This window comes from Paroedura picta, chromosome 3, assembly GCF_049243985.1.
Source record: "Paroedura picta isolate Pp20150507F chromosome 3, Ppicta_v3.0, whole genome shotgun sequence".
NCBI lineage: Eukaryota > Metazoa > Chordata > Lepidosauria > Squamata > Gekkonidae > Paroedura > Paroedura picta.
The window spans coordinates 173004175-173026487 of NC_135371.1; the positions used below are offsets into that span (position 1 = coordinate 173004175).

General features: G+C 54.5%; 1 protein-coding gene across 5 annotated transcripts in view; it reads left to right on the plus strand.

Moving 5' to 3' along the window:
• FLNA (filamin A) overlaps positions 1-22313 on the plus strand; it is a 99530-nt gene that overhangs the window by 60839 nt on the left and 16378 nt on the right. Inside the window, exons 23-38 of one of the 5 annotated variants that reach the window (XM_077329674.1) lie at positions 655-828; positions 1605-1767; positions 2792-2952; positions 3862-4032; positions 4125-4248; positions 6168-6324; positions 7294-7483; positions 7767-7790; positions 11398-11645; positions 14765-14872; positions 17582-17672; positions 18570-18710; positions 18968-19096; positions 20445-20618; positions 20701-20862; positions 22013-22216. In XM_077329674.1, the coding sequence (XP_077185789.1) occupies positions 655-828; positions 1605-1767; positions 2792-2952; positions 3862-4032; positions 4125-4248; positions 6168-6324; positions 7294-7483; positions 7767-7790; positions 11398-11645; positions 14765-14872; positions 17582-17672; positions 18570-18710; positions 18968-19096; positions 20445-20618; positions 20701-20862; positions 22013-22216 (2421 nt within the window). The remainder of the gene's footprint in view (positions 1-654; positions 829-1604; positions 1768-2791; positions 2953-3861; positions 4033-4124; positions 4249-6167; positions 6325-7293; positions 7484-7766; positions 7791-11397; positions 11646-14764; positions 14873-17581; positions 17673-18569; positions 18711-18967; positions 19097-20444; positions 20619-20700; positions 20863-22012; positions 22217-22313) is intronic. The other 4 variants (XM_077329677.1, XM_077329675.1, XM_077329676.1 and 1 more) reach the window with 4 other exon arrangements.

Genomic DNA, 22313 nt, shown 5'->3' on the forward strand with positions numbered 1-22313 from the left:
AAGGGAAGGAGACTGGAAGCTGGTTTGAGGTTCCTTCAGGCAGGGGAAAGTGGGGTATAAAAATGAGCTCTTCTTCTTCTGAAAGGGGATTGGACAGGAGTCACTCAATGGCTAGTAGCCATGTTGACGGAAGGGCCAGGTGTAATTTAAGTTGGGCTTTGAATCCCAGTGCCAGGGGGAACCTCAAGAGGAACTGGCTGGCCACTGTCTCAGACCAGATGTTGAACCAGATGGGACTCTCAATGCCATCATGCAGCAGGGCTCTTCTGAGGTTCTCATGAAGGCCTCGGCCTTTCTGCCCTGTTGTTGGCTTTCCAGAGGAACTGGCTGGCCCCCGGGTGAGGCAGGATGCTGGACTAGATGGACCCTCCCTGGTCTGATCCAGCAGGGCTCTTCTGAGAGCTGCAGTTGTGGTTGCCATCAACCGAGACAAGGCGGGGACTGTGGCTCAGTGGCATGCATGGGGATTCCCATTCTAGGAATTTGAAGCGTCCACGGAGGATGAGGCCATGACAGTAAATGGCCTGGGTTAGCCCCAGCTGGTTTTAAGACGTGAGCCTCGCCTGCAGCTTTGGGCTTCCAGCACTTTGTAGATGTCTTCTTTGGATCCCACCCGTGCACTGCGGTTTCTGACACTGTTTTCTGCTCCCCCAGGTGTGTTCCGCGAGGCCACCACAGAATTCAACGTGGACGCACGAGCGTTGACCAAGGCCGGAGGGCCTCACGTCAAAACGAGGGTGTCCAACCCCTCGGGAAATCTGACCGACACGTATGTGCGCGACAACGGGGATGGGACCTACCACGTGGAGTACACGCCTTACGAAGATGGTGAGACTCATGAGGAGGAGGGGAACGTGACGTGTTCTTCCCTGGGCTCGCCTGAGTTGGGAAGGGGAGGAAGAAATATGAAGAAAGGGCAGGGGGCAGCCTTGGTTCAGTGGCAGAACTTCTCCTTGGCAGCCAGAGGTTCAATCCCCGGCATCTCCAGTTAGAAGGACCAGGCAGGAGGGGATGGGAAAGACCTTGGCCTGAGACCCTGGCTCAGTGGCAGAGCCTCTGCTTGGCAGGCAGAAGTTCCCAGGTTCAATCTCCAGTTAAAAGGACCAGGCAGGAGGGGATGGGAAAGACCTGGGCCTGAGACCCTGGCTCAGTGGCAGAGCCCCTGCTTGGCCTGCAGAAGGTCCCAGGTTCAATCCCCGGCATCTCCAGTTAGAAGGACCAGGCAGGAGGGGATGGGAAAGACCTTGGCCTGAGACCCTGGCTCAGTGGCAGAGCCTCTGTTTGGCATGCAGGAGGTCCCAGGTTCAATCCCCGGCATCTCCAGTTAGAAGGACCAGGCAGGAGGGGATGGGAAAGACCTTGACCTGAGACCCTGGTTCAGGGGCAGAGCCTCTGCTAGGCATGCGGAAGGTCCCAGGTTCAAACCCCTGCATCTCCAGATAGGGTAGCATCTCCTATCTGCTCTCCATAACTCAATTGGGACTTGACTTGAGGGGGCTTATTATGGTTCGTGCCCGCTCTCAGGCTCTGTCCATGGGGCAAACCAAGAGGTGGGATCTCTGCTTCCTTTTTACACTCACTGCTCATCCTTGTCTCCGCTTCAGGCATCCACTCCGTCGATGTGACCTACGATGGGAGCCCGGTGCCCAGCAGCCCCTTCCGTGTCCCCGTAACCGAAGGCTGCGACCCCACGAGGGTTCGGGTCCACGGTCCCGGCCTCCAGAATGGCACCACCAACAAGCCCAACAAATTCACTGTGGAGACCAGGTAAAAACCAGGAGGCCCGCCGCACAAGAGCGTTGTGCCAGCTCTTCTATGCACTAGAAGTCCCCCTTCTGGGTGTTCTTTTTTGAGAGTGGGCGTGGCTGCTTTTGGAGCTCTACCCAGCAGGGCTTTTGTTTGACGGTTGGAGGTTTGATTGGCCGTCCTGATTTCTTTCAAAATGCTCTGGCCACAGCTGCCAACATAGCACTCGGCTATGGGAAGTTGTGGCAGCCATTTTGAGGCCGGCTCGGCCTCCTTTGGCGGCCATTTTACCATGCCGTGTCAGAATTCCCAAGATGGCCACTGGCTCAAAAAGGCCAGGGACCCCTGCATTACATCAAAATCCCAAGATGTCATAGTCCCATTGTATACGGCACTGGTCAGACCACACCTAGAATACTGTGTGCAGTTCTGGAGGCCTCACTTCAAGAAGGACATCGATAAAATTGAAAGGGTACAGAGGAGAGCGAAGAGGATGATCGGGGGCCAAGGGACCAAGCCCTACGAAGATAGGTTGAGGGACTTGGGAATGTTCAGCCTGGAGAAAAGGAGGTTGAGAGGGGACATGATAGCCCTCTTTAAGTATTTGAAAGGTTGTCACTTGGAGGAGGGCAGGATGCTGTTTCTGTTGGCTGCAGAGGAGAGGACACGCAGTAATGGGTTTAAACTTCAAGTACAACGATATAGGCTAGATATCAGGAAAAAGATTTTCACAGTCAGAGTAGTCCAGCAGTGGAATAGGCTGCCTGAGGAGGTGGTGAGCTCCCCCTCACTGGCAGTCTTCAAGCAAAGGTTGGATACACACTTTTCTTGGATGCTTAGGGCTGATCCTGCGTTGAGCAGGGGGTTGGACTAGATGGCCTGTATGGCGCCTTCCAAATCTAGGATTCTGTGATTCTATGATTCATTAAATACTCCCCCCTTCCCAAAGAGGGACCTTCTGCTTCCCTTCTAACTTCAGGTTAATTTGCCTAATTGTCTAGATGCCAATGCTCACTCAGTGGGTCAAATTTCCTGCCTTTTTCAGGGGCGCTGGCACTGGGGGCCTCGGTCTGGCTGTGGAAGGGCCGTCTGAAGCCAAAATGTCCTGCACGGACAACAAAGATGGCAGCTGCTCTGTGGAGTACATCCCCTACGAACCCGGCACCTACAACCTCAACGTTACCTACGGCGGCCACCAAGTGCCAGGTACTCAGGGTGGAGGGGCAGTGGGCAGGGGAAGAGCGTGGGACCCATAGCTAGGTGACCCATGCAGTACTTGATTTGCTCGTTCTGTGGCTTCCAGGTGATGATTGGTTAGCATGAGTAGTAGCTTCAGGCGCAGTTGCAGATTTTGAGGGGTCCCGGGCAAAGAGATCCCAGAGCCCCCACTCCCCTCTTCTACCCCCTATCAGGGGTGAGTTCTTCCCAGTGTCCCTAAGAACATCAGAAGAGCCCTGCTGGATCAGACCAGGGGTCCATCTAGTCCAGCCTCCCGGCTCACACAGTGGCCAGCCAGTTCCTCTGGAGGGCCAAGAACAGGGCAGAGAGGCCAAGACCTTCACAAGAACATCAGAAGAGTTCTGCCAGATCAGACCAGGGAGGGTCCATCTAGTCTAGCTTCCTGTCTCACACAGTGGCCAATCTCTTCCTCTGGAGGGCCAAGAACAGGGCAGAGAAGCTGAGGCCTTCATAAGGACACAAGAAGAGCCCTGTTTGATCCAACCAGAGGTCCAATCCAGCAGGACTCTGGGATTCAGAGGATTAGTGCCTCTGAAGGTGGAGGTTCCCCTCAGCTGCTAACTGACATGGCTATTAGCCATTGATAGACGTGTCCTCTATGAATCTATCTACCACCCTGTCTCGTGGTAGAGTCTCTGTTTGGCATGGCTCAGTGGAAGAGCATCTGCTTGGCTTGCAGAACGTACCAGGTTCAATTCCAGGTGTCTCCAGTCACAGGACCTGGCAGGAGGGGATGAGAAAGACCCTTGTCTCAGACCTCGGAGGGCAGTTGCCAGTCTGAGCAGACAATACTGCCCAAGTAGAAGTTAGATTAATGTGCGAACGTAGGTCATCCAAGGGCCTGAAGGGCCTAATCCGACCTCTTCTCCTTTGCAGGGAGCCCATTCAAAGTTCCTGTGCATGACGTGGTGGATTCTTCCAAGGTCAAATGTTCCGGCCCCGGCCTCACCCCGGGGGTCGTCAGAGCCAACGTGCCTCAGTCCTTCACCGTGGACACCAGTAAGGCCGGCGTGGCGCCCCTCCAGGTGAAAGTCCAAGGCCCGAAAGGTAATGCCGCCCACTTGGCTGCTGCAGGCAATTCCTTCCCGTGTCTTTCAGCTCCCTCCAACTGTTCACGGGCCTTCTTTCTCCCCTTGAAGGAGTGGTGGAGCCCGTGGACGTTGTGGACAACGCGGATGGCACTCAGACGGCCAGCTACGTCCCCAGCCGGGAGGGGCCGTACAGCATCGCAGTACACTACGGAGACGATGAGGTGCCCCGCAGGTAGGATTGGGGTGGGGAAAGGCTGTTTTCTGCCTTTCAGGCCATTACCGTATGTGCAGTACCGGGCATGTAGGCCCCTTCCAGTCCTTAAGGTTGGCCCCTGGGAAATTGGAAGATCCTGCAGCTACTTGGTGCTACCCCCCCCTGTCCATCACACTGCTCAAAACCAACTCAGTAAAGACTGTGGCCACCAGCAGTACTGAGAGTAAAGGTAAAGGTATCCCCTGTGCAAGCACCGAGTCATGTCTGACCCTTGGGGTGATGCCCTCCAGCATTTTCATGGCAGACTCAATACGGGGTGGTTTGCCAGTGCCTTCCCCAGTCATTACCGTTTTACCCCCCAACAAGCTGGGTGCTCATTTTACCAACCTCGGAAGGATGGAAGGCTGAGTCAACCTTGAGCCGGCTGCTGGGATCGAACTCCCAGCCTCATGGGCAGAGCTTTCAGACTGCATGTCTGCTGCCTTACCCCTGTGCGCCTCAAGAGGCTCTTAGTACTGAGAGTATCCCCTGCTAAAGAGTTGCGTTTCTCGTACTCTGCACCTGCATTGCCATTTAGAGTTTCTGTCTAGCTGTCTGATTGGCTCCCACAAACCAGCACGAGGGAAGTCTGTTGTGTTCCGGGATGGTGAGTTCCCCCCCCACCCCCCATTAGCACAACTCAGGTAGCAAGACACAAGTAGGCATGGGGTGTTTCAAGAACTCCGGCTCAGGGCATTGAAAATACAAGAAAGGTTAAGAATTGGGGGGAAAGTCTACACCTGGTCTGTTTAAGTCCTCTGGCTGAGCAAGGGTACAAAGAAAAAGTGCGATGACGCAGCTTCCGTTTCCCTAAACTCGGTACCTTTCATGAAAAAATGGTTTTAGTAGGACGAGTTTAGTGTGATTCGGAGTTGCGGTTGTTGATGTACCGGTGAATTTGGGTGTTAGCTGCAAACCCACAGAGCGGGACAGATGTCATGGGGAATTCTCACATTTGCTGCACGTTGACTGAGTCAGTCCGATGCATTCACAAGGTTAGAGGAAAACACAGGGTGAACGTGAGCAGCTCCCATGTCTGAGAGATCGCTTTGTCACTTGTTGGCTTCTTGTCTTTTTAAAGAAAGATTTTATGGAAAGTTTTCAGTGCAGAAAAATATAAACTCCAAGGAAGACATACAAGGGGTTGGAGGGTGGGGGAAGAAAATCACAAAAGAGGACAAAGAATACACAGAGGAAATAATCACAATAAATTCTAGAGTCTCCAGTTGACTGTACATGACCACCCAAGACTTGAAATTCACCAAAGTCGCTGAACAGATCCTTCTCCTGGATGCTTGAGGCTGACCCTGCACTGAGCAGGGGGTGGGACTAGATGGCCTGCATGGCCCCTTCCCCCTCTAGGATACTAGGATTATTTATGTAAGATTAAAACCATTTCAAAAATCATTTTATTTAATCTCTGAAACCACATCATGAGAACATCCCCCCCCTTTTGTGCAAGAAGTTTATAAGAGGATTCTAATTAGTCATAAAGGAAATTGTTGTCATTTCTTTAACCCAACCTTTCTCAACCAGCATGTTGTGAAACCCTGGGGTTTCTTGGCAGTCCTGGATTGGTTTCTTGAATGGGTGGGCATTAATTATTTTTAAATAAATTAATTTTCAGGTGATATGACCGTATATGGTCATGTCACCCTATTTCCCCCCCCCCCAAAAAAAATTGCCAATGATATGCCTGGGGGTGGGGTCCGAGTGGGCATGTCCACAGCTCTGCTTATTAACCCTATTCTGCACAATCGCACCACATCTGGGGGTTCTCGAGGCCTGGAAAATGCTTCAGGGGTTTCTCAATGGTAGAGCGGAGACGAGGAGCATTTGGGGCTTCAGGTAACAGGAGGATTCTGAGCAGTTTTGGCACAACCCTCTCTCCGTTCCAGCCCGTTCAAGGTCAAGGTCCTGCCCACGCACGACGCCAGCAAGGTGAAGGCCAGCGGGCCAGGGCTCAACACGACCGGAGTGCCAGCCAGCCTGCCAGTGGAGTTCACCATCGATGCCAAGGACGCGGGCGAAGGGCTCCTGGCTGTCCAGATCACGGTGAGTAGCATGCCTTGCTGGAGCGTAGCCGGATCTTTTGAGAAAATGGGGGCCTGTAATGTTACGGACGCTGGCAACTCTGCTTGGTTTGACTGTCTCAACAAGTAGTGCAACAGGTTTGGGTACCTTTTCTTATCTCTGTCCAGTTGCAGCCAACTTATGACGCTTTCCCATTGCCTGCCTCTGCAGAGCAAGTGTAGACCTCTTCGGAGGTCTTCCATCCAAGCGCTGAGGCCAACCTTGCTTGGCTTCCAAGATCAGGAATGATCAGACAAGCCTGGGTCCATCTGGTTTAGGACAAGAGATGTGGGGAGGGGCCATGGGTTGGTGGCAGCATCTGCTTGGCATGCAGAAGGGTCCCGGTTCAATCCCGGGTATTCCCAGTTAGAGGATCTGGCACATTGGCGGTGTGAAAGAACCCAGCCTGAGATCCTGGAGAGCCTCTGCCAGTTTGAGTCCACTATTCTTTTGATGGGCCAAGGGTCTGCTTCAGTAGAAGACAGATTCGTGGGTTCATAAGCAGACCGTGCTGAACCTCCATGGAACAAGGGCCTAGTTTTGTAGAGGGCAGGTTCATGGGTAGACCATAGTGACCTTGGTTGACCAAGGGTCTCGTTCGCGAGTAGACCATAGTGATCTCGATGGACCAAGAGTCTGGTTCTATAGAGCAGGGGTAGTCAACCTTGTGGTCCTCCAGATATCAATGGACTACAATTCCATTTGTACAATTCCATACAAATCCAACGCTGGCAGGGGCTCATGGGAATTGTAGTCCATTGACATCCGGAGGACCACAGGTTGACTACCCTTGCTGTAGTGGACAGTGTCATGAGTTCACGAGGAGACCATAGTGACTTCAATGGACCATTGGAATTATAGTCCATGGACATCTGCAGAGGCACAATTATGGCCACCCTTGACCTACTGCCATCCATAAACCTTCCTTTCCGGCTCCTCTTCCCTGCGTAGGATCCCGAAGGCAAACCGAAAAAGGCCACCATCCGCGACAACCAAGACGGCACCTACACCGTCTCGTACGTCCCGGACATGACCGGCCGCTACACCATCCTCATCAAGTACGGGGGAGACGAGATCCCTTATTCCCCGTACCGCATCCGCGCCCTGCCCACCGGAGACGCCAGCAAGTGCACCGTGACGGGTGAGGGGCCGTTTTGCGGCTGGGGGCTCGGCCGGGGGAGGGAGGGAAGGAGGTGGGGGGAATCGGAGGGTGGGGCGAGCCACGCTGAAACAACGCCACGCCCCCCCCCCCTCCCACACACCAACTGCTTCTTGCCGGGCACATCCGGCCACGCCGCTCACCCACCGTGGGGAGGGAATTGCCACGTTGTGTGTGTTTCTTGTGTGAGTTTTTTTTAATTGTGCACTGTTCCGTGTGAAACGTATCTCACTTGATTCCCCTTGCTTTTGCCCTCCCACCTCAGTGTCGATCGGAGGTCACGGGCTAGGTAAGCAGCTTGCTGGAGGTGCCCCCCTGTTTCCCTGCTTGCTCACTCTCCGGCTCCCCTTCCCTTGCATGATTCGACTGCTGCGTTAGATTCCACCTCTGCTCCGGCCCGGGGAGAAGGGGGCTGGCGTCACCTCCCCTTTCTCTCCGTGCTAGGGTTCAAATCAGAGCTGATGCGACTGGAAGAGAACTGGTGCTAAGATTAATTGGGTTGAATGCAAAAAATTGTATCAATTCATTTTGGAAGCACAGAAGCCTTACGCAGTATCCCCAGCCCTGCATGCTTCCCAGTTAAGGGAAACGTGTTGCTCAGACAAATGACAAAGATGGCTGGACTTCACAGGGAACACGAGAAAGAAATTTTACTTACAAAAATAGAAGCCTATTTATGCAGGGATATATAACGTACTTTGAACAGATTAACCTTTTGAAGTGAATTAGCTTCACCTCCAATCCCAGGAAAGAAAGAAGATGATGAGAGGTCCTATAAAACAGAAGGCAAGCAAGAACCAATGAGACTTAGAAGTTTGCTTCTCTCTCATAGTTTAGAAGTTAAGTGTTCCCCACAGAGAGAGAGAAAGTTCTCTTAATCTTTTCCCTTCCAGATCTTATTGCCTGCAAAGTTACTATGTCCAACATTTTGCTCCCTGCTTACAATAACACGTTGATCAAAAGGAAGTATATACTTGGTAATTCAATTACCTGGTAATTCAAGCAAGTTGCTGAAGTTTTAGTTTAGCTGTAGCCTCCGTAAGCCCAATGGCTCCCTGGCTGTGGCTCAGTGGTGGAGCCTCTGCTTGGCCTGCAGAAAGGTCCCCGGTTCAATCCCCGGCATCTCCAGTTAGAAGGACCAGGCAGGAGGGGATGGGGAAGACCTTGGCCTGAGACCCTGGCTCAGTGGCAGAGCCTCTGCTTGGCAGGCAGAAGGTCCCAGGTGCAATCCCCAATTAAAAAGGACCAGGCCAGAGGTGAAAGGAAAGACCTCAGCCTGAAAAGCAGTTTTATATAAGAACTTATATTGATGTGGGTCCAGGGAAGAGCTGTACGACGGCAGTTTGGCTAGTGGTCATTGCTAGGTCTCTCCCTTGGCTTGGCTGAAGTGAAAAGGCCTCTCTAAAGCAAATTTGAGTTTGACGATGGCGTGCAAAAGACTAGAGTAGATTCTCTCCCCCCCCCCCCACAAACACACACACCTTCCTGCCAGCAGGGGAGAACAATTTGCTCACCCAGGCCTCTTCAGAGATGCAAAAGGAAGAACCCCCTCTCTCTACTCTCGAGTAATTCTTTTCAGCTCTCATTGCTAACGGCGAGGTGGATCTAAGCGCTGGCGAGGGGGGAACGGCATGGTTTCCCCAGTACATCCCACCCAACCCTACCCTCGTTCTCCTCCCTCCCTCCCCAAAATAATCCTTCCCCTCCCCCCGGCTCCTCTCTGGCTGGCTGGACTTGGCTTGCACCCGGGGCAGTTTTGGAATGTGCTCTTAGTCGGGGTCCGGGGAAGAATTGCATGTCCCTGTAGCCCCACGGCAAGGGCTTTTCTCTCTAGGGAAGGGTGTTGCTGGCCTTGGGGTGACTCGGGTAGAGTTTTAGGTTGTTTGCCCCCCCCCCGGCTCATTGAAGCACACCTGCGTTGGAGGTGCGTGAGATGCAAGGCAGGGTGGGGGCAATTTGGGGAGATTCTGATGGATGAGCAGGTGGACGTCTGACTCCTTGCTTCAGTCCAGGGAGCCCTTTTAAAAAAATGTTATCTACTCATCGGATAACGTGTGTCGCTTGGCCACAAAATCTGAGGATTGTTTGGTGGTTTGCCATGGCCTACCTCCGTGTCATGACTCCCCCCCCCCATGTTCCTTGGAGGAACTGGCCCCCAAATTCTTAAGACTAGTCAGGGTCAGCCCCGCTTAGCTTCCGAGGTCTGACCGGTTCAAGCTTTCGTGGGCCATCCAGGTCAGGAAGTTTGCACTTTTGAGTGCGACCCCGGTAATTCAAGCCAGCCGCTGAAGTTTTTGTTTGGACGTAACCCGGCTGAAAGACTCTTTATCCCGGTGGTTCCCTGGGGGAAGGGGCTCAGTGGCAGAGCCTCTGCTTGGCGTGCAGAAGGTCCCAAGTCCAATCGCTGGGCATCTCTGGTTCAGAGGATGTGGAAGGCCTTAACCCGAGACCCTTAGACCAGGGATGACCAAACCGTGGCTCTCCAGATAGACTACAATTCCCACGAGCCCCTGCCAGCATGGCCAGTTGGTAGGGGCTCATGGGAATGATAGTTGGCCACCACTGCCTTAGGCAGGAGTAGTCAAACTGCGGCCCTCCAGATGTCCGTGGAGTACAATTCCCACGAGCCCCTGCCAGCATTCGCTGGCAGGGGCTCCTGGGAATTGTAGTCCACGGACATCTGGAGGGCCGCAGTTTGACTATCCTTGGCCTTCCAAGAATTTCACTGCCTGCATCCAGCCCTCAAGGGACTCTGGGAGTTGTAGTTCTGTGCTCTTTCACTTTGTAGTGTATGATCCTCATCTCTTCTTTTTCCCAAATAGAAGGCCTAGAAGGTTTGGGGTTTTTTTGCCTGTGGGAACTATGGGAAGTCTTCAGAGCTGACTGCGGGTCACCCAAAGCCAGGACAGCCTTCCTTTTCCCCTCCGCTTCTGGGCTAGAATCAAATTCAGGTTGCTGTGCCCCCCCCCCTTTTTTCTTGGTTTAGTCCTTTCCATGTGATGTTCCGAAAGGTTGCGGGGTCCTCTCTAGCTTCCAGCCTCTACAATTTTGTAGGGTTTTCTTTTCTTTTTTTTAATTGTCTACCTTACGCCCCTGGGCACAAGGCGGATTCCCCAGAGTAAGTCAATATAGTCAGCTTGGTGATTTGGGTTGCCGATCCAACTGGAAATTTAGAAAAATAAACTGGAACTGAAGCATGTGTGAACATGATGCATTAAATGATGCCCTTCAAGCCATCCAGTGGTCGCTTTTTCAGGGGAAAGGCTGAGGGACTTGGGAGTGTTCAGCCTGGAGAAGAGGAGAGGGGACAGGATGGCTCTCTTGGAGTGTTTGAAAGGCTGTCACTTGGAGGAGGGCAGGGAAAGGATCCTGTGGGCAGCAGAGGAGAAGACCCACAGTCGTGGGTTTAAACTACATGTAGAACGGCACCAGCTAGGCATCAGGGAAAAAATTTCAGAATAATTTGGCCGTGGAATGGGCTGCCTAAGGAGGTGGGGAGCTCCCCCTCACTGGTGGTCTTCAAGCAGAGGCTGGACGGAGACTTATTCTGGCTGCTTGAGGCTGATCCTGCCTTGAGCAGGGGGTGGGACTAGATGGCCTTTATAGACCCTTCCCACTCTAGGGTTCTAGGAGTCTAGTTCAGCAGTGAAATGGGCTGCCTCAGGAGGTGGGGAGCTCCCCCTCACTTGGCCGTCTTCCCCTCTAGTCTGTTGATCAGTCGTAATGCTGAGTACTCTCCAGGCCCTGCATGCAGGTTGGCCAACCCTATAGACAAGGCTGGGGCTCGGGGCAGACCCCTTAGTGGCCTAATCTGAGCGCCCTCGCCGTGCATGGGGGGAGGGGACCCGATGCCCGGGAGAAGCTCTCCATCCCTGACCAATCTCCCCTTCCGGCAGGAGCAGGGATCGGCCCCACCATCCAGATCGGAGAGGAGACAGTCATCACGGTGGACGCCAAGGCCGCCGGGAAGGGCAAGGTGACCTGCACGGTCTGCACCCCCGACGGCACAGAGGTGGACGTGGACGTGGTGGAGAACGAGGACGGCACCTTCGACATCTTCTACACAGCCCCCCAGCCGGGGAAATACGTCATCTGCGTGCGCTTCGGAGGGGAGCACATCCCGAACAGTCCTTTCCAGGTTACGGTGAGTCTCGGCATGGCTCAGGAGGCGTGGCTCGTGGCCGTGGGTCCGGCTCGGTTCAGCAGGGGAGTTGCTGGTGAGGCTGCGACGTGGGACACTGTGGCTCGCGGGCGTGTGCGAGTGAGTTTGGAAGTTAGGCAAGGTGTTCGAAACTCGGACGGAATTGTGCCCTGAATCCTTACATGGCTTTGGAGTGGGGTATTGAAAGGTCCATCGTTGGCCACCTCCTCCTGCCTGGGAAGATCCAGGAGAGAGGCCCCCCTGACTTGTCCTATCAATCAAATAAATCCATTTGGTTGGCACACAAGGCAGGGCCTTTTCAGTGGCGGCCCCACAATGATGGAATAGCCTCTCCAGGGGAGGGTCCCTGCCTCTCCTGCCTTTTGATGGGGGTGGCCAACGTTCTGGCCATTTTGAGTACAGAATTCATTCATTCATTCATTCATTCATTCATTCATTCATTCATTCATTCATTCATTCATTCATTCAACATATAGCCCACCACTCCCACACAGTGGCTCACGGTGAGTAACAACACTCCCCCACAGTAAAACCCCATAAAACTCCGTTAATCCCCCTCCCCCCTTGCGGCAACAGAACTCCCTCCCCCCAGCTCAGCAGACTCCTTAAGATTGCCTGGGGAGAGGACAAACCCAGGAGTAGCCTGATGACTTGGCTAGCCGCAGGCCGGGGCCCGGATCTTACTCCCCCCTGGCCTCAACCGAAGACCTGGCGGAAGAGCTCCGTTTTGCAGGCCCGGCAGAACTGGGGCCCTCAGCTCTCCCGTGAGCGCGTTCCACCAGGTCTTTGGAGAGGTGATGCCCCAGGGGGAGTCTGTCCCACAGCCCGTGGCTTTCTTTCCCCTGGTTGGGGAACACGTTTTCATCATGCCTTGAATGGCGGACGGACACCGAGCATCTGAGCGATAGGCATTTTGCTTCAGGAAAATCCATCTCCGGGCAGGTTTTGCATCCCCACAGCCCCCATCCCATTGTCCCAGCCTGCCTTGCATTCCTGCTTGGGGGCTGCTTGTTTGAGACTTCTTATAGCTGGCTCAAGTGGGAAGGGCACCCCCCCACCCCCCAAGCCGAGCACCAGTGTGCAAGTTCCACAGGCGCGGGAGAATCGTTTGGCTTGTGCCAAACATGAGAAGCATGGTTTTCGGAATGTGTGTGTGTGTGTGTGTGTGGGGAGGGGGCTGGGTTTTTCTGCCTTCCTACATCAAATCCCCATATATAGCCAGCCAAGCGCATCAGAGATCTGGCACAGTTCAAATGTTGAACTTCTCGGTCTAGGGGAAAAGACAGTCGCGGGGTGGGGGAGATGAGAGGTTTGGGAATTGAGGCCCAGGGGAGAGAAAGTTGACAAAGAGGACTTTTTCTCCCCAAGTACTGGAATTCCAGGGCAATCTGGTGTGTCCTGGAAGATTCAGGAAGGGCCAAAAGAGATACTTCTTGTGCACAGCAATGAATTAAAATGGACCTCTTTGCCGGAGGATGTAGTGTTGGCCCCAGGCATATATGGCTTTAGAAGGGGATTAGGCAGAGTCATGGCAGACGGTGGCTTCTAGCTGTGGTGACTATAGAGAACCTCCATGTTCCGAAGCAGTCAACCTCTGAATCCCAGTGCTCAGAGGCAACCTCAGGGATAGACCTCGATCTCTGTGCCCTGTTGTAGACCATCCAGATGAACTGATTGGCTACTCTGTGATGCAGGGTGGTGGGCTAGGTGGACCCCTGGTCTGATGTAGTACGTACGGTTCTTCTGATAATTATCATGTAGGCCTCGGCCTCTCTGCCCTGATGTTGGCCCTCCAGAGGAACTGGTTGGCCCCTGTGTTAGACAGGATGCCTGTCTAGAGGGGCCCCTGGTCTGATCCAGCAGGGCTCTTCTTGCATAAATGTAAAACCTACATGGTCTAGAAAACACAAAGACGGATTCAGAAGGTAGCCTTGCTGGTTTGCTCTGCAGTATAACTCTGATCCTGCACTGAGCAGGGGGTGGGACTGGATGGCCTGCATGGCCCCTTCCCACTCTAGGATTCTAGGAGTCTAGTTTTGCCTTGGTATGGGCTGCCTAAAGAGGTGGGGAGCTCCCCCTCACTGGCCGTCTTCAAGCAGTGGCTGGACAGATCTCCTGGATGCTTGAGGCTGATCCTGCACTGAGCAGGGGGTGGGACTAGATGGGCTGCATGGCCCCTTCCCACTCTAGGATTCCATTCTATCAGTTGGTTAAAAAGAGCCCAAAAGAGGACAGACAGCGTATTTTAAAAAGTCGCATGTCCTCTGAAAAGAGGACATCTGGCAACCGGAACGTGTACGCTGGCATCTGCGTTTTCAGCCGCCGTCCAAGTGTTCAGCAGAGTGTGTTCTCCTGACTCATCTCTTGGCTGCCTGCAAAGCTGAGCCTTCCTGTTTCGAATTGTTAGTCATGGTTTCCAGATTTCCTGTGCAAAAGGAACCCTCCAGCTCTTTGCTGTTGACCGGGCGGGCGCGGGGTGCGTTGCATGGAGCGCAATGCCCCCTTTCTGGGATTGTCTTCCGAGCCCTTTAGAAAGAGGCCTGTGAGCAGCCCCCAGCCAGGGAGGGAAAGCGTGCGCCAGATTCCCTCCCCCCCTCCGGAGCAGGACAGAAATCTCGGTTGCAAACATCTCTGTGCCAGCCAGAGCGGAGAGCTTTGGGAAATGGGTCTCAGGTTCTCGTGGGGGGCTGAGAAGCACGGGTGTGGGGTGGAGAGAGAGAGGGAGCTCTAGAGTTAAACGCTTCTGCAGAATGTTTCCTGGCACTGTGTGATTCCTAGGGAGGTGTCTTGGACGCTGGTGCCAGCCTGGAATCTGTGTGTCCCCAAACTGGGGCACCAGAGTGTTTATTGTTCCTAGAAAAAAGTGATCTTCGGGGCAATCGCAGGCCTCAAACTGTTTCTGGGACAGAACTCGTCCCAGGAAGACAAACAGCTCCAGTGCCACTGGAATGCTTGGGGGAGAGGGGAGGGACTGCCTTTCCGGAAGAAGGATTTGGGACAGTTCTGGATGCCAAAGAGCTATGATGACGCCCTGGCCCTGTGCCAGCGTCTCCCGGAGTCCGTTCTAACCCTCTTGCCCCCCCCCCCCATTCCCATCACAGGCTCTGGACGGTGAGCGCACGACCCCCCAGCAGATGGCGCAGCCGATGCGCGCCCCGCCCTACACGTACCCGCCCGGCGCACAGCAGCCATGGGGACCGACAGTAACAGTTCAGTTTCTCGGAGGGGAAAAGCCGGCCCGGGGCATTCTGGGCAAGGAAGCCCCCCGTGGGATTCAGTCACCTGCGTCACGCTTGCCCGGCTGTGCTTGGGGCGGGGCTGCTTCTTGCCGTGGGTCCCTCGTTCGCCGGGTTAATCCCTGCTTTTCAGGGTCCTGAGCCCCTCCTTAAAGTTTCTTTCCACTGTGCAACTCGAGAGTAGCTGCCCGCTAATAGCAAACCAGCACGGACAGGTGTGGCCCCGCCCACAGAGTGTATGGTATTGGCGTTGTGCTACCACACTCTTTCCCAGCTGGATTTGCCAGTGTGGGCTAGGTTAATTTTGTTTTTGCAAATGATTATCACAGTGCAGGGGTCCCGCTGGAATCCTCACACAAAATGGCTGCCATAGGAGGTGGAGCCAAACACAAAATGGCCGCCATGGGAGGCGAGGCCATGCACACAGAGGAAGCCCCACTACAGGGTGGGGGGAGATGAATAATTTTTATAAAATACAGGGAGAAAGATCAGCGCAAGAGAGAACGAAACGGAGCCTGGCTGTTCTCTAAACCAGGGGTAGTCAACCTGTGGTCCTCCAGATGTCCGTGGACTACAATCCCCATGAGCCCCTGCCAGCAAACGCCTTGATGACCCCTCCCCCCACCTGTTCCTCTCCCTTTAAAAAGTGTCAGGTCGCTAGGATCTCTGAGAAACCAGAATGCGGCCTCCTTTGGGGCCCTCCCTTTCCGAAGCTTTCCGGAAAAACCCCCAGGATGAGAGGGGGGACACCCTTGCTAGCTCAGCTGGCAGCTGCTGGGAGCGGGAGGAGGCTCTCCAGGCAAATGCGGATCAGGCCTGGCACAGGGTCAGGCCTGCCAGGCTCACGCTGTTTGCTTCCCAACGGCCGGACGCTGCTCAGGGCTGCATCTTTCTCTCCGCCGCGACGCCGGTTTCTTGTAATTGCATCCAGAATCTTGGTGCGCCAGCCGTTCCAGCAGGACGGGAGGGAGCCCCCTTCGGAGCTGGGTCCTGCTACTGCTTGCAGCTCTTAGCCAACCAGCTGCCGTCCCTTCTCCAGCTGCGTAGCACCCACCCCTAGTCCCCTGGGCCCAGCAACCTGGCCTGGGAAACACGGACGAGCAACGGGGCTCCCGTCCAGTTCTAAGCAACCAGCTGAACTCAATGCTGCCTTTGCAGGTTTACGTGGAGCTTTTGGCCAAGGGGCTGCCCCAGAAGTGCTTCGCTGACCCCACAGGATCCCGGGCAGCGCCTTTGGCCGGAGCGGCTGTTCTGCCAGCCCTTCTCTTCCTCCCCCACCACTGCCCGTTGTCGGTGCTCACGCAAACAGGGCTGCTTCGCTACCAGCTTTCCGGCACCTGAATTCCGGGGAGGGAAGAGCGGTCCAGAATGCAACGGGGTCTCGTCTTTTCTCAGGGTGTCTTTGTCTGGGGTCACGTCTCTCCATCTCTGGGGGCGGGGAAGGGGCGGGCCATCCTGCTTCGTGTTGTCCTGTCCTCCGCTGCTGGAATCGCCGAGCTCTGTCCGAGTTGGGCTGTACCACGTCCCCATATTAGCTGGAAAAGGGGCCTGGGGGGCTGCTCTGTGTTGGTCTGCATCTTTGTCCACAAGAGGAGTCTGTTTTGGAAAGCGGGGAGGGAGGGGGGATGCGCCGTTCAGCCACGGGGATAGGAAAGGGCTGCTCTCCAAGGAAGGGGCTGGCAGCGTTGGATATTTCTGAAAAAAACACAGGTGGTCAACCCCAAAGCAACAGGGAGAAAAAAAACGAGCAGGTTTTTATGCCCCATTTTACACTGCTCGAAGGAGTCTGAAAGCGGCTTACAAGCACCTCTCCCCACAACAGACATCCTGCCAGGGAGGTGGAGCTGAGAGAGCTCCTAGAGAACTGCTCTGAGAGGACTGTGACAAGGCCAAGGTGGGATGTGCTGGCGGGATGTGGAGAAGCAGGGAAAACCAAACCCGGCTCACCAGATTAGAGGCTGCCGCCCTTAACCACGACACCCCGCTGGCTCTCAAGGAGCCGCTGGAAATGCCATTTGCGTCTGCTTTCATTAAAAGCGCAACTTCTGGAAGGGGACACACACAGTGACGGACTCCTAGCCGCTGTCGGGAGCGTAGACGACATGCCCCAAAACGATAATTCTGAATTACGGATTGCAGAACTCGAGCCTGAAACTGGTTCTCCAGATTTCTGTTTGGCACCGACAATGCTAAGAGCTGTTGGACACGTAGGCCCCCGAAATCTGAAATAGCAACATTGGAAGCCCTCCTTAGCAGGTGCTTAGTCCAAAACTCTGATTTGGAATCAGAACAATTTCAAGTTGCAAAGACGGAGTCTGTCCATCAACTCTTAAGATTCCGCCTTTGCAAATCGAAACTCGTTCACCCTCCAGAGAAGGGGGGGGGGAATTGTGGCTCTCCAGGTGTCCATGGACAACAATTCCCATGAGCCCCTGCCAGCTGCTGGAGAGCCCCAGTGTGGCCACTCCTGCTGTAGCCCGTCTTCATCTCCCGAGGGGTGACCAGGGCCCAAAACAGGGTTAGAAAGGGGCTTTCTCCCGCTGTCTGTGTCTGCTCCGTGTTCCATCCTTCTCCGCAGCCGTGGAATCCCTCCCCCACCCCTGTGTGTTGCTCTGGTCTTCCTTTTTGGTTTTCAACTCTCTGGGGGGGCGTGGGCCTCGGGTCCCTCTTTTTGTCTTCCAGGCGACGGACCGTCCCGTGAATGGGCTGGATGCGGGATTGCGGCCTTTCGACCTGGTCATCCCCTTCACGATCAAGAAAGGCGAGATCACAGGTAACGGGGAAGGCTGCGTTGGGCGGCAATCCAGGCAGTTGTAGGATCATAGAGTTGGAAGGGACCTCCAGGGTCATCTAGTCCAACCCCCTGCAGAATGCTGGAAATTCACAACTACAGCTTTAATCGATCTTAACCAGAGTTCTGCGCCCACTGCAGTAGATCTAATCTTGGGATCATACGGTTAATAATGTATAGCAGAGGCTCTGCCCTGGAGCCAGAGTCTCAGGCCAAGGCCTTTCCCATCCCCTCCTGCCTGGTCCTTCTAACTGGAGATGCTGGGGATTGAACCTGGGACCTCCTGCCTGCCAAGCAGAGGCTCTGCCACTGAGCCAGGGTCTCAGGCCAAGGCCTTTCCCATCCCCTCCTGCCTGGTCCTTCTAACTGGAGATGCCGGGGATTGAACCTGGGACCTTCTGCCTGCCAAGCAGAGCCTCTGCCACTGACCCAAGGTCTCAGGTCAAGGACATTCCCATCCCTTCCTGCCTGGTCCTTTTGACTGGAGATGCCGGGGATTGAACCTGAGACCTCCTGTCTGCCAAGCAGAGGTTCTGCCACTGAGCCAGGGTCTCAGGCCAAGGTCTTTCCCATCCCCTCCTGCCTGGTCCTTTTAACTGGAGATGCCGGGGATTGAACCTGGGACCTCCTACATGGCCAGTAGAGACCAAATGTCCCATCTAGGCCTGACACTTTCTAAAAATACTTTGACTAATCCTACATTGATAGGGGACTGGACTAGATGGCCTGTTTGGTCCCTTCCCATTCTATGTCTGAAAACTTGTTCAGGGGCCCCCAGGCACTGCCACGTTAGGGCCCCCTGCTGTTTGACCTGCCCGGTTTCCCGGAAGGGCTGTTGGGCCCAGCAGAGTGCCTCAGTGTCATTTCCTGTCCCTACAGGGGAGGTCCGCATGCCCTCTGGGAAAGTGGCCAAGCCGGACATCACGGACAACAAGGATGGCACCGTGACTGTGCGCTACGCCCCCACGGAGGCCGGCCTGCACGAGATGGACATCCGTTACGACAACATGCACATCCCAGGTAACTCTTTTGGGGGTGGGGAAGAGTCATGACTGTAGGCCAGGGTTAGTCAACCTGTGGCCCTCCAGATGCGCATGGACTACAATTCCCATGAGCCTCTGCCAGCAAACGCTGGCAGGGGCTCATGGGAATTGTAGTCCATGAGCATCTGGAGGACCACAGGTTGACTACCCCTGCTGTATTGGGTGGAGGGCAGAGTGCTGGAGATGCGCAAGCCGTCCCTCGATGACGCTGTGTGCTTCCTTCTGCTCCCATAGGCAGCCCTTTGCAGTTCTACGTGGACTACGTCAACAGCGGACACGTGACAGCTTACGGGCCCGGGCTCATCCACGGCGTGGTTAACAAGCCAGCGGTCTTCACGGTCAACACCAAAGATGCGGGCGAAGGTGAGTTTCAGAGCACATCCCTGTCCTAACTTAGGAGAACATAACCTCAGAGTCTAAGAGGAACCGTGTTGGGTCAGGCCAGGGGCCCATCCGGTCCGTCCCTCTGTGGCCAAAACCCAAGGGCCCTCAGGAGGGCTCCCAGTGGGACCAGGACTCCAGACTGTGACCTCTCCAAGCACCAAGAAGACAGAGCATCCCTGCCCCAGACATAAGAGAAGCCATGTTGGATCAGGTCAGTGGCCCCTCCAGTCCCACACTCTGTGATTAAAACCCAGGGCCCATCAGGAGGCCCACCAGTGGGACCAGAACTCCTCCCACTGTGGCCCCCCAAGCACCAAGAAGACAGAGTCTCCCTGCCCCAGGCAGAGGGTTCCAATTGTCCCTTGAGGCTGAGAGCCACCCAGGGACCTCTGCTCCAGATGTTTATCAAAGCCCCTCTTGTAGCTGTCTAGAAGAACATAAGAGAATCCGTGTCCCACAGCTGCAGATGCCGGCTCTCCCGCTGCTTGGGGCAGCCCTCCTGGTATGGCCCAGAGCTTGGACTCTTTCCATTGTGGCTCCGGTTCGATGGAATGGGGGGGGGAGGAAGGGGGGCTCCTGGTGTTATCGAGGAGGCCTTTGAGGGAGCTTGTACAAGTGGCATCGTTTAAGGTGGAGAGACATTTAGGGGGGTTGAGAGACAGAGATTTCTTCGCAACGATGGAATATGCATTCAGATGTCGTGGTTAAGAGCGGCAGCTTCTAAATCTGGAAAGCCGGGTTTGATTTTCCGCCCCTCCACACGCAGCCAGCTGGGTGACTAGTCACAGCCCTGATAGAGCTGTTCTCATAGAGCCTTTCTCTCAGAGCTCCCTCAGCCCCACCTACCTCATAGGGTGTCTGTGGTGGGGGGAGGCAGGGAAGGCAATTGGAAGCCGCTTTAGACTCCTTCAGATGAAAGCCAACTTTTGGCATCTTTTAAAATCTCCGCAAAGGACTTGGCCCCAGGTTGTACATAAAGCAGCCAGTCAACTCTGTAACTTATTTATTATTTGATTTGATTTGATGAGACAAATCCTCCCAGGCTTGCATACTACAAATACAGAAGCATTTTTGTTAGAAGTAGAAGAGTTGGTTTAGATTTATACACCTCTTGTTGGTTTTGACCTTTTTGTTGACAGATTTCTCAACTCAGGAACAAGTTCTAATACGTTTTGCGTTTTAGCTCCGTAATTTTCCAGTTGGCCTCACTCAGGGACTGTTTCTTGCCACTCCCCCCTCTTCCTCCCCCCCCCCCCGGTTCTTCTTTGTTGGTGGACTTTGTGTCGGGACTAACGGGGAACCCTCCCTTTTTGGGGGTTTGGGATAGGTGGCCTGTCTCTAGCCATCGAAGGTCCCTCCAAAGCGGAGATCGGCTGCACTGACAACCAAGACGGCACCTGCACGGTGTCCTACCTGCCAGTTCTGCCCGGGGACTACAACATCCTGGTGAAATACAACGACAAACACATCCCGGGAAGCCCCTTCACGGCCAAGATTACAGGTGAATATTGGAGGGAGCGGCCCAAGGAGGGGGGGGGGCAGCCTTGGAGAGGAAGGGATGTGACTCTCTTCTGCTTCCGCAGGAGACGACACCATGCGGATGTCCCACCTCAAAGTGGGCTCTTCCGCGGATATCCCTCTGAACATCACCGAGACGGACCTGAGCCAGCTGACGGCCACCGTGGTCCCGCCTTCCGGCCGGGAGGAGCCTTGCCTGCTGAAGAGGCTGCGCAATGGTCACGTTGGTGAGTGGGGGAGAGCTTGGTCTTAAGAGCGCAAGTGAGCGTGAGAGAAGCCATGTGGGAACAGGCCAAGGGCCCTTCCAGTTCAGCCCTCTGTGGCACACAGGAGTCATGAAGACAGAGCATCTCTGCCCCAGACATAAGAACAGAAGAGAAGCCATGTTGGATCAGGCCAGTGGCTCATCCGGTCCAACGCTCTGTGGCCAAAAACCCAGACAGAGCATCTCTGCCCCAGACAGAAGGCTCCATCTAGACCAGGGGTAGTCAAACTGCGGCCCTCCAGATGTCCATGGACTACAATTCCCAGGAGCCCCCTGCCAGCGAATGCTGGCAGGGGGCTGCTGGGAATTGTAGTCCATGGACATCTGGAGGGCCGCAGTTTGACTACCCCTGATCTAGACCTTGTGGCTCAGAGCCACCGATGGACCTCTGCTCCATAAGTTGGCCCGGTCTCCTTTGGGAGCTGTCTGTGCTCATGGCCCCCACTGTTTCCTGCAGCAGTGAATCCCACGGGTTCATAACTCTGTGGGTGAAGGGATTTCCTTTGCCCTCTTCTATGCCTACTGATCATTAATTTCATGGCTGCTCACAAGTTCTTGTGTAGTAAAAAGAAGGGGGGGAGAGTAAGTCTTCCTCTACTTTCTCCATCCCATGCCCAATTTTGTGCACCTCTGTCACGTCGCCCCCTCAGCCGTCTTTGCTCCATTCTGAAGAGCCCCAGCCTCTTTGTCCTTGCTTTGTAGGGACCTTCTTCCATCCCCGTAATCCTTTAAGCTCCTCTTTTCTGCATCTAGAGGGTCTTTTTGGAGGCGCAGTGGCCAGAACTGTACACAGCATTCAAAATAAGTCCTCACCATAGCTTTATACAAGGACGTGACGATACCGGCTTATTTGTTTTCAATCCCGTTTCAATCCCGAACTAGTATCGTTGACTAGTTTTAATGTAAACTGCCCTGAGCCTTTGGGGAGGGCGGTACATAAATCTAAATAAATAAAATAAAATAATAAATAATAGCATTTTCCTTGGCCTTATCTATTCTTTGAGTCCAGCAGCCTCCCACCATAACTGTGGTGTGTGTGTGTGTGTGAGAGAGAGAGAGAGAGGGAGAGAAGAGGCAGATAATGCAATATTCTCTTTCCCCCCATTCTGCAGGGATCTCCTTTGTCCCCAAGGAGATCGGGGAGCACATCGTCAACATCAAGAAGAACGGCCTGCACATCCCCAGCAGCCCCATCACGGTGATGATCAGCCAGTCGGAGATCGGGGACGCCAGCCGCGTGAGGGTCTCGGGCCTGGGGCTCAGCGAGGGCCGGACCTTTGAACCGTCCGAGTTCATCATTGACACGAGAGATGCTGGTGCGAAGGAGGGGTTTTAAGTTGGGGAACCCGGGGACATTTCCTTGTTTAATTCTAGAGTTGGAAGGCACCACTGGGACCGTCTGGACCGGGGATG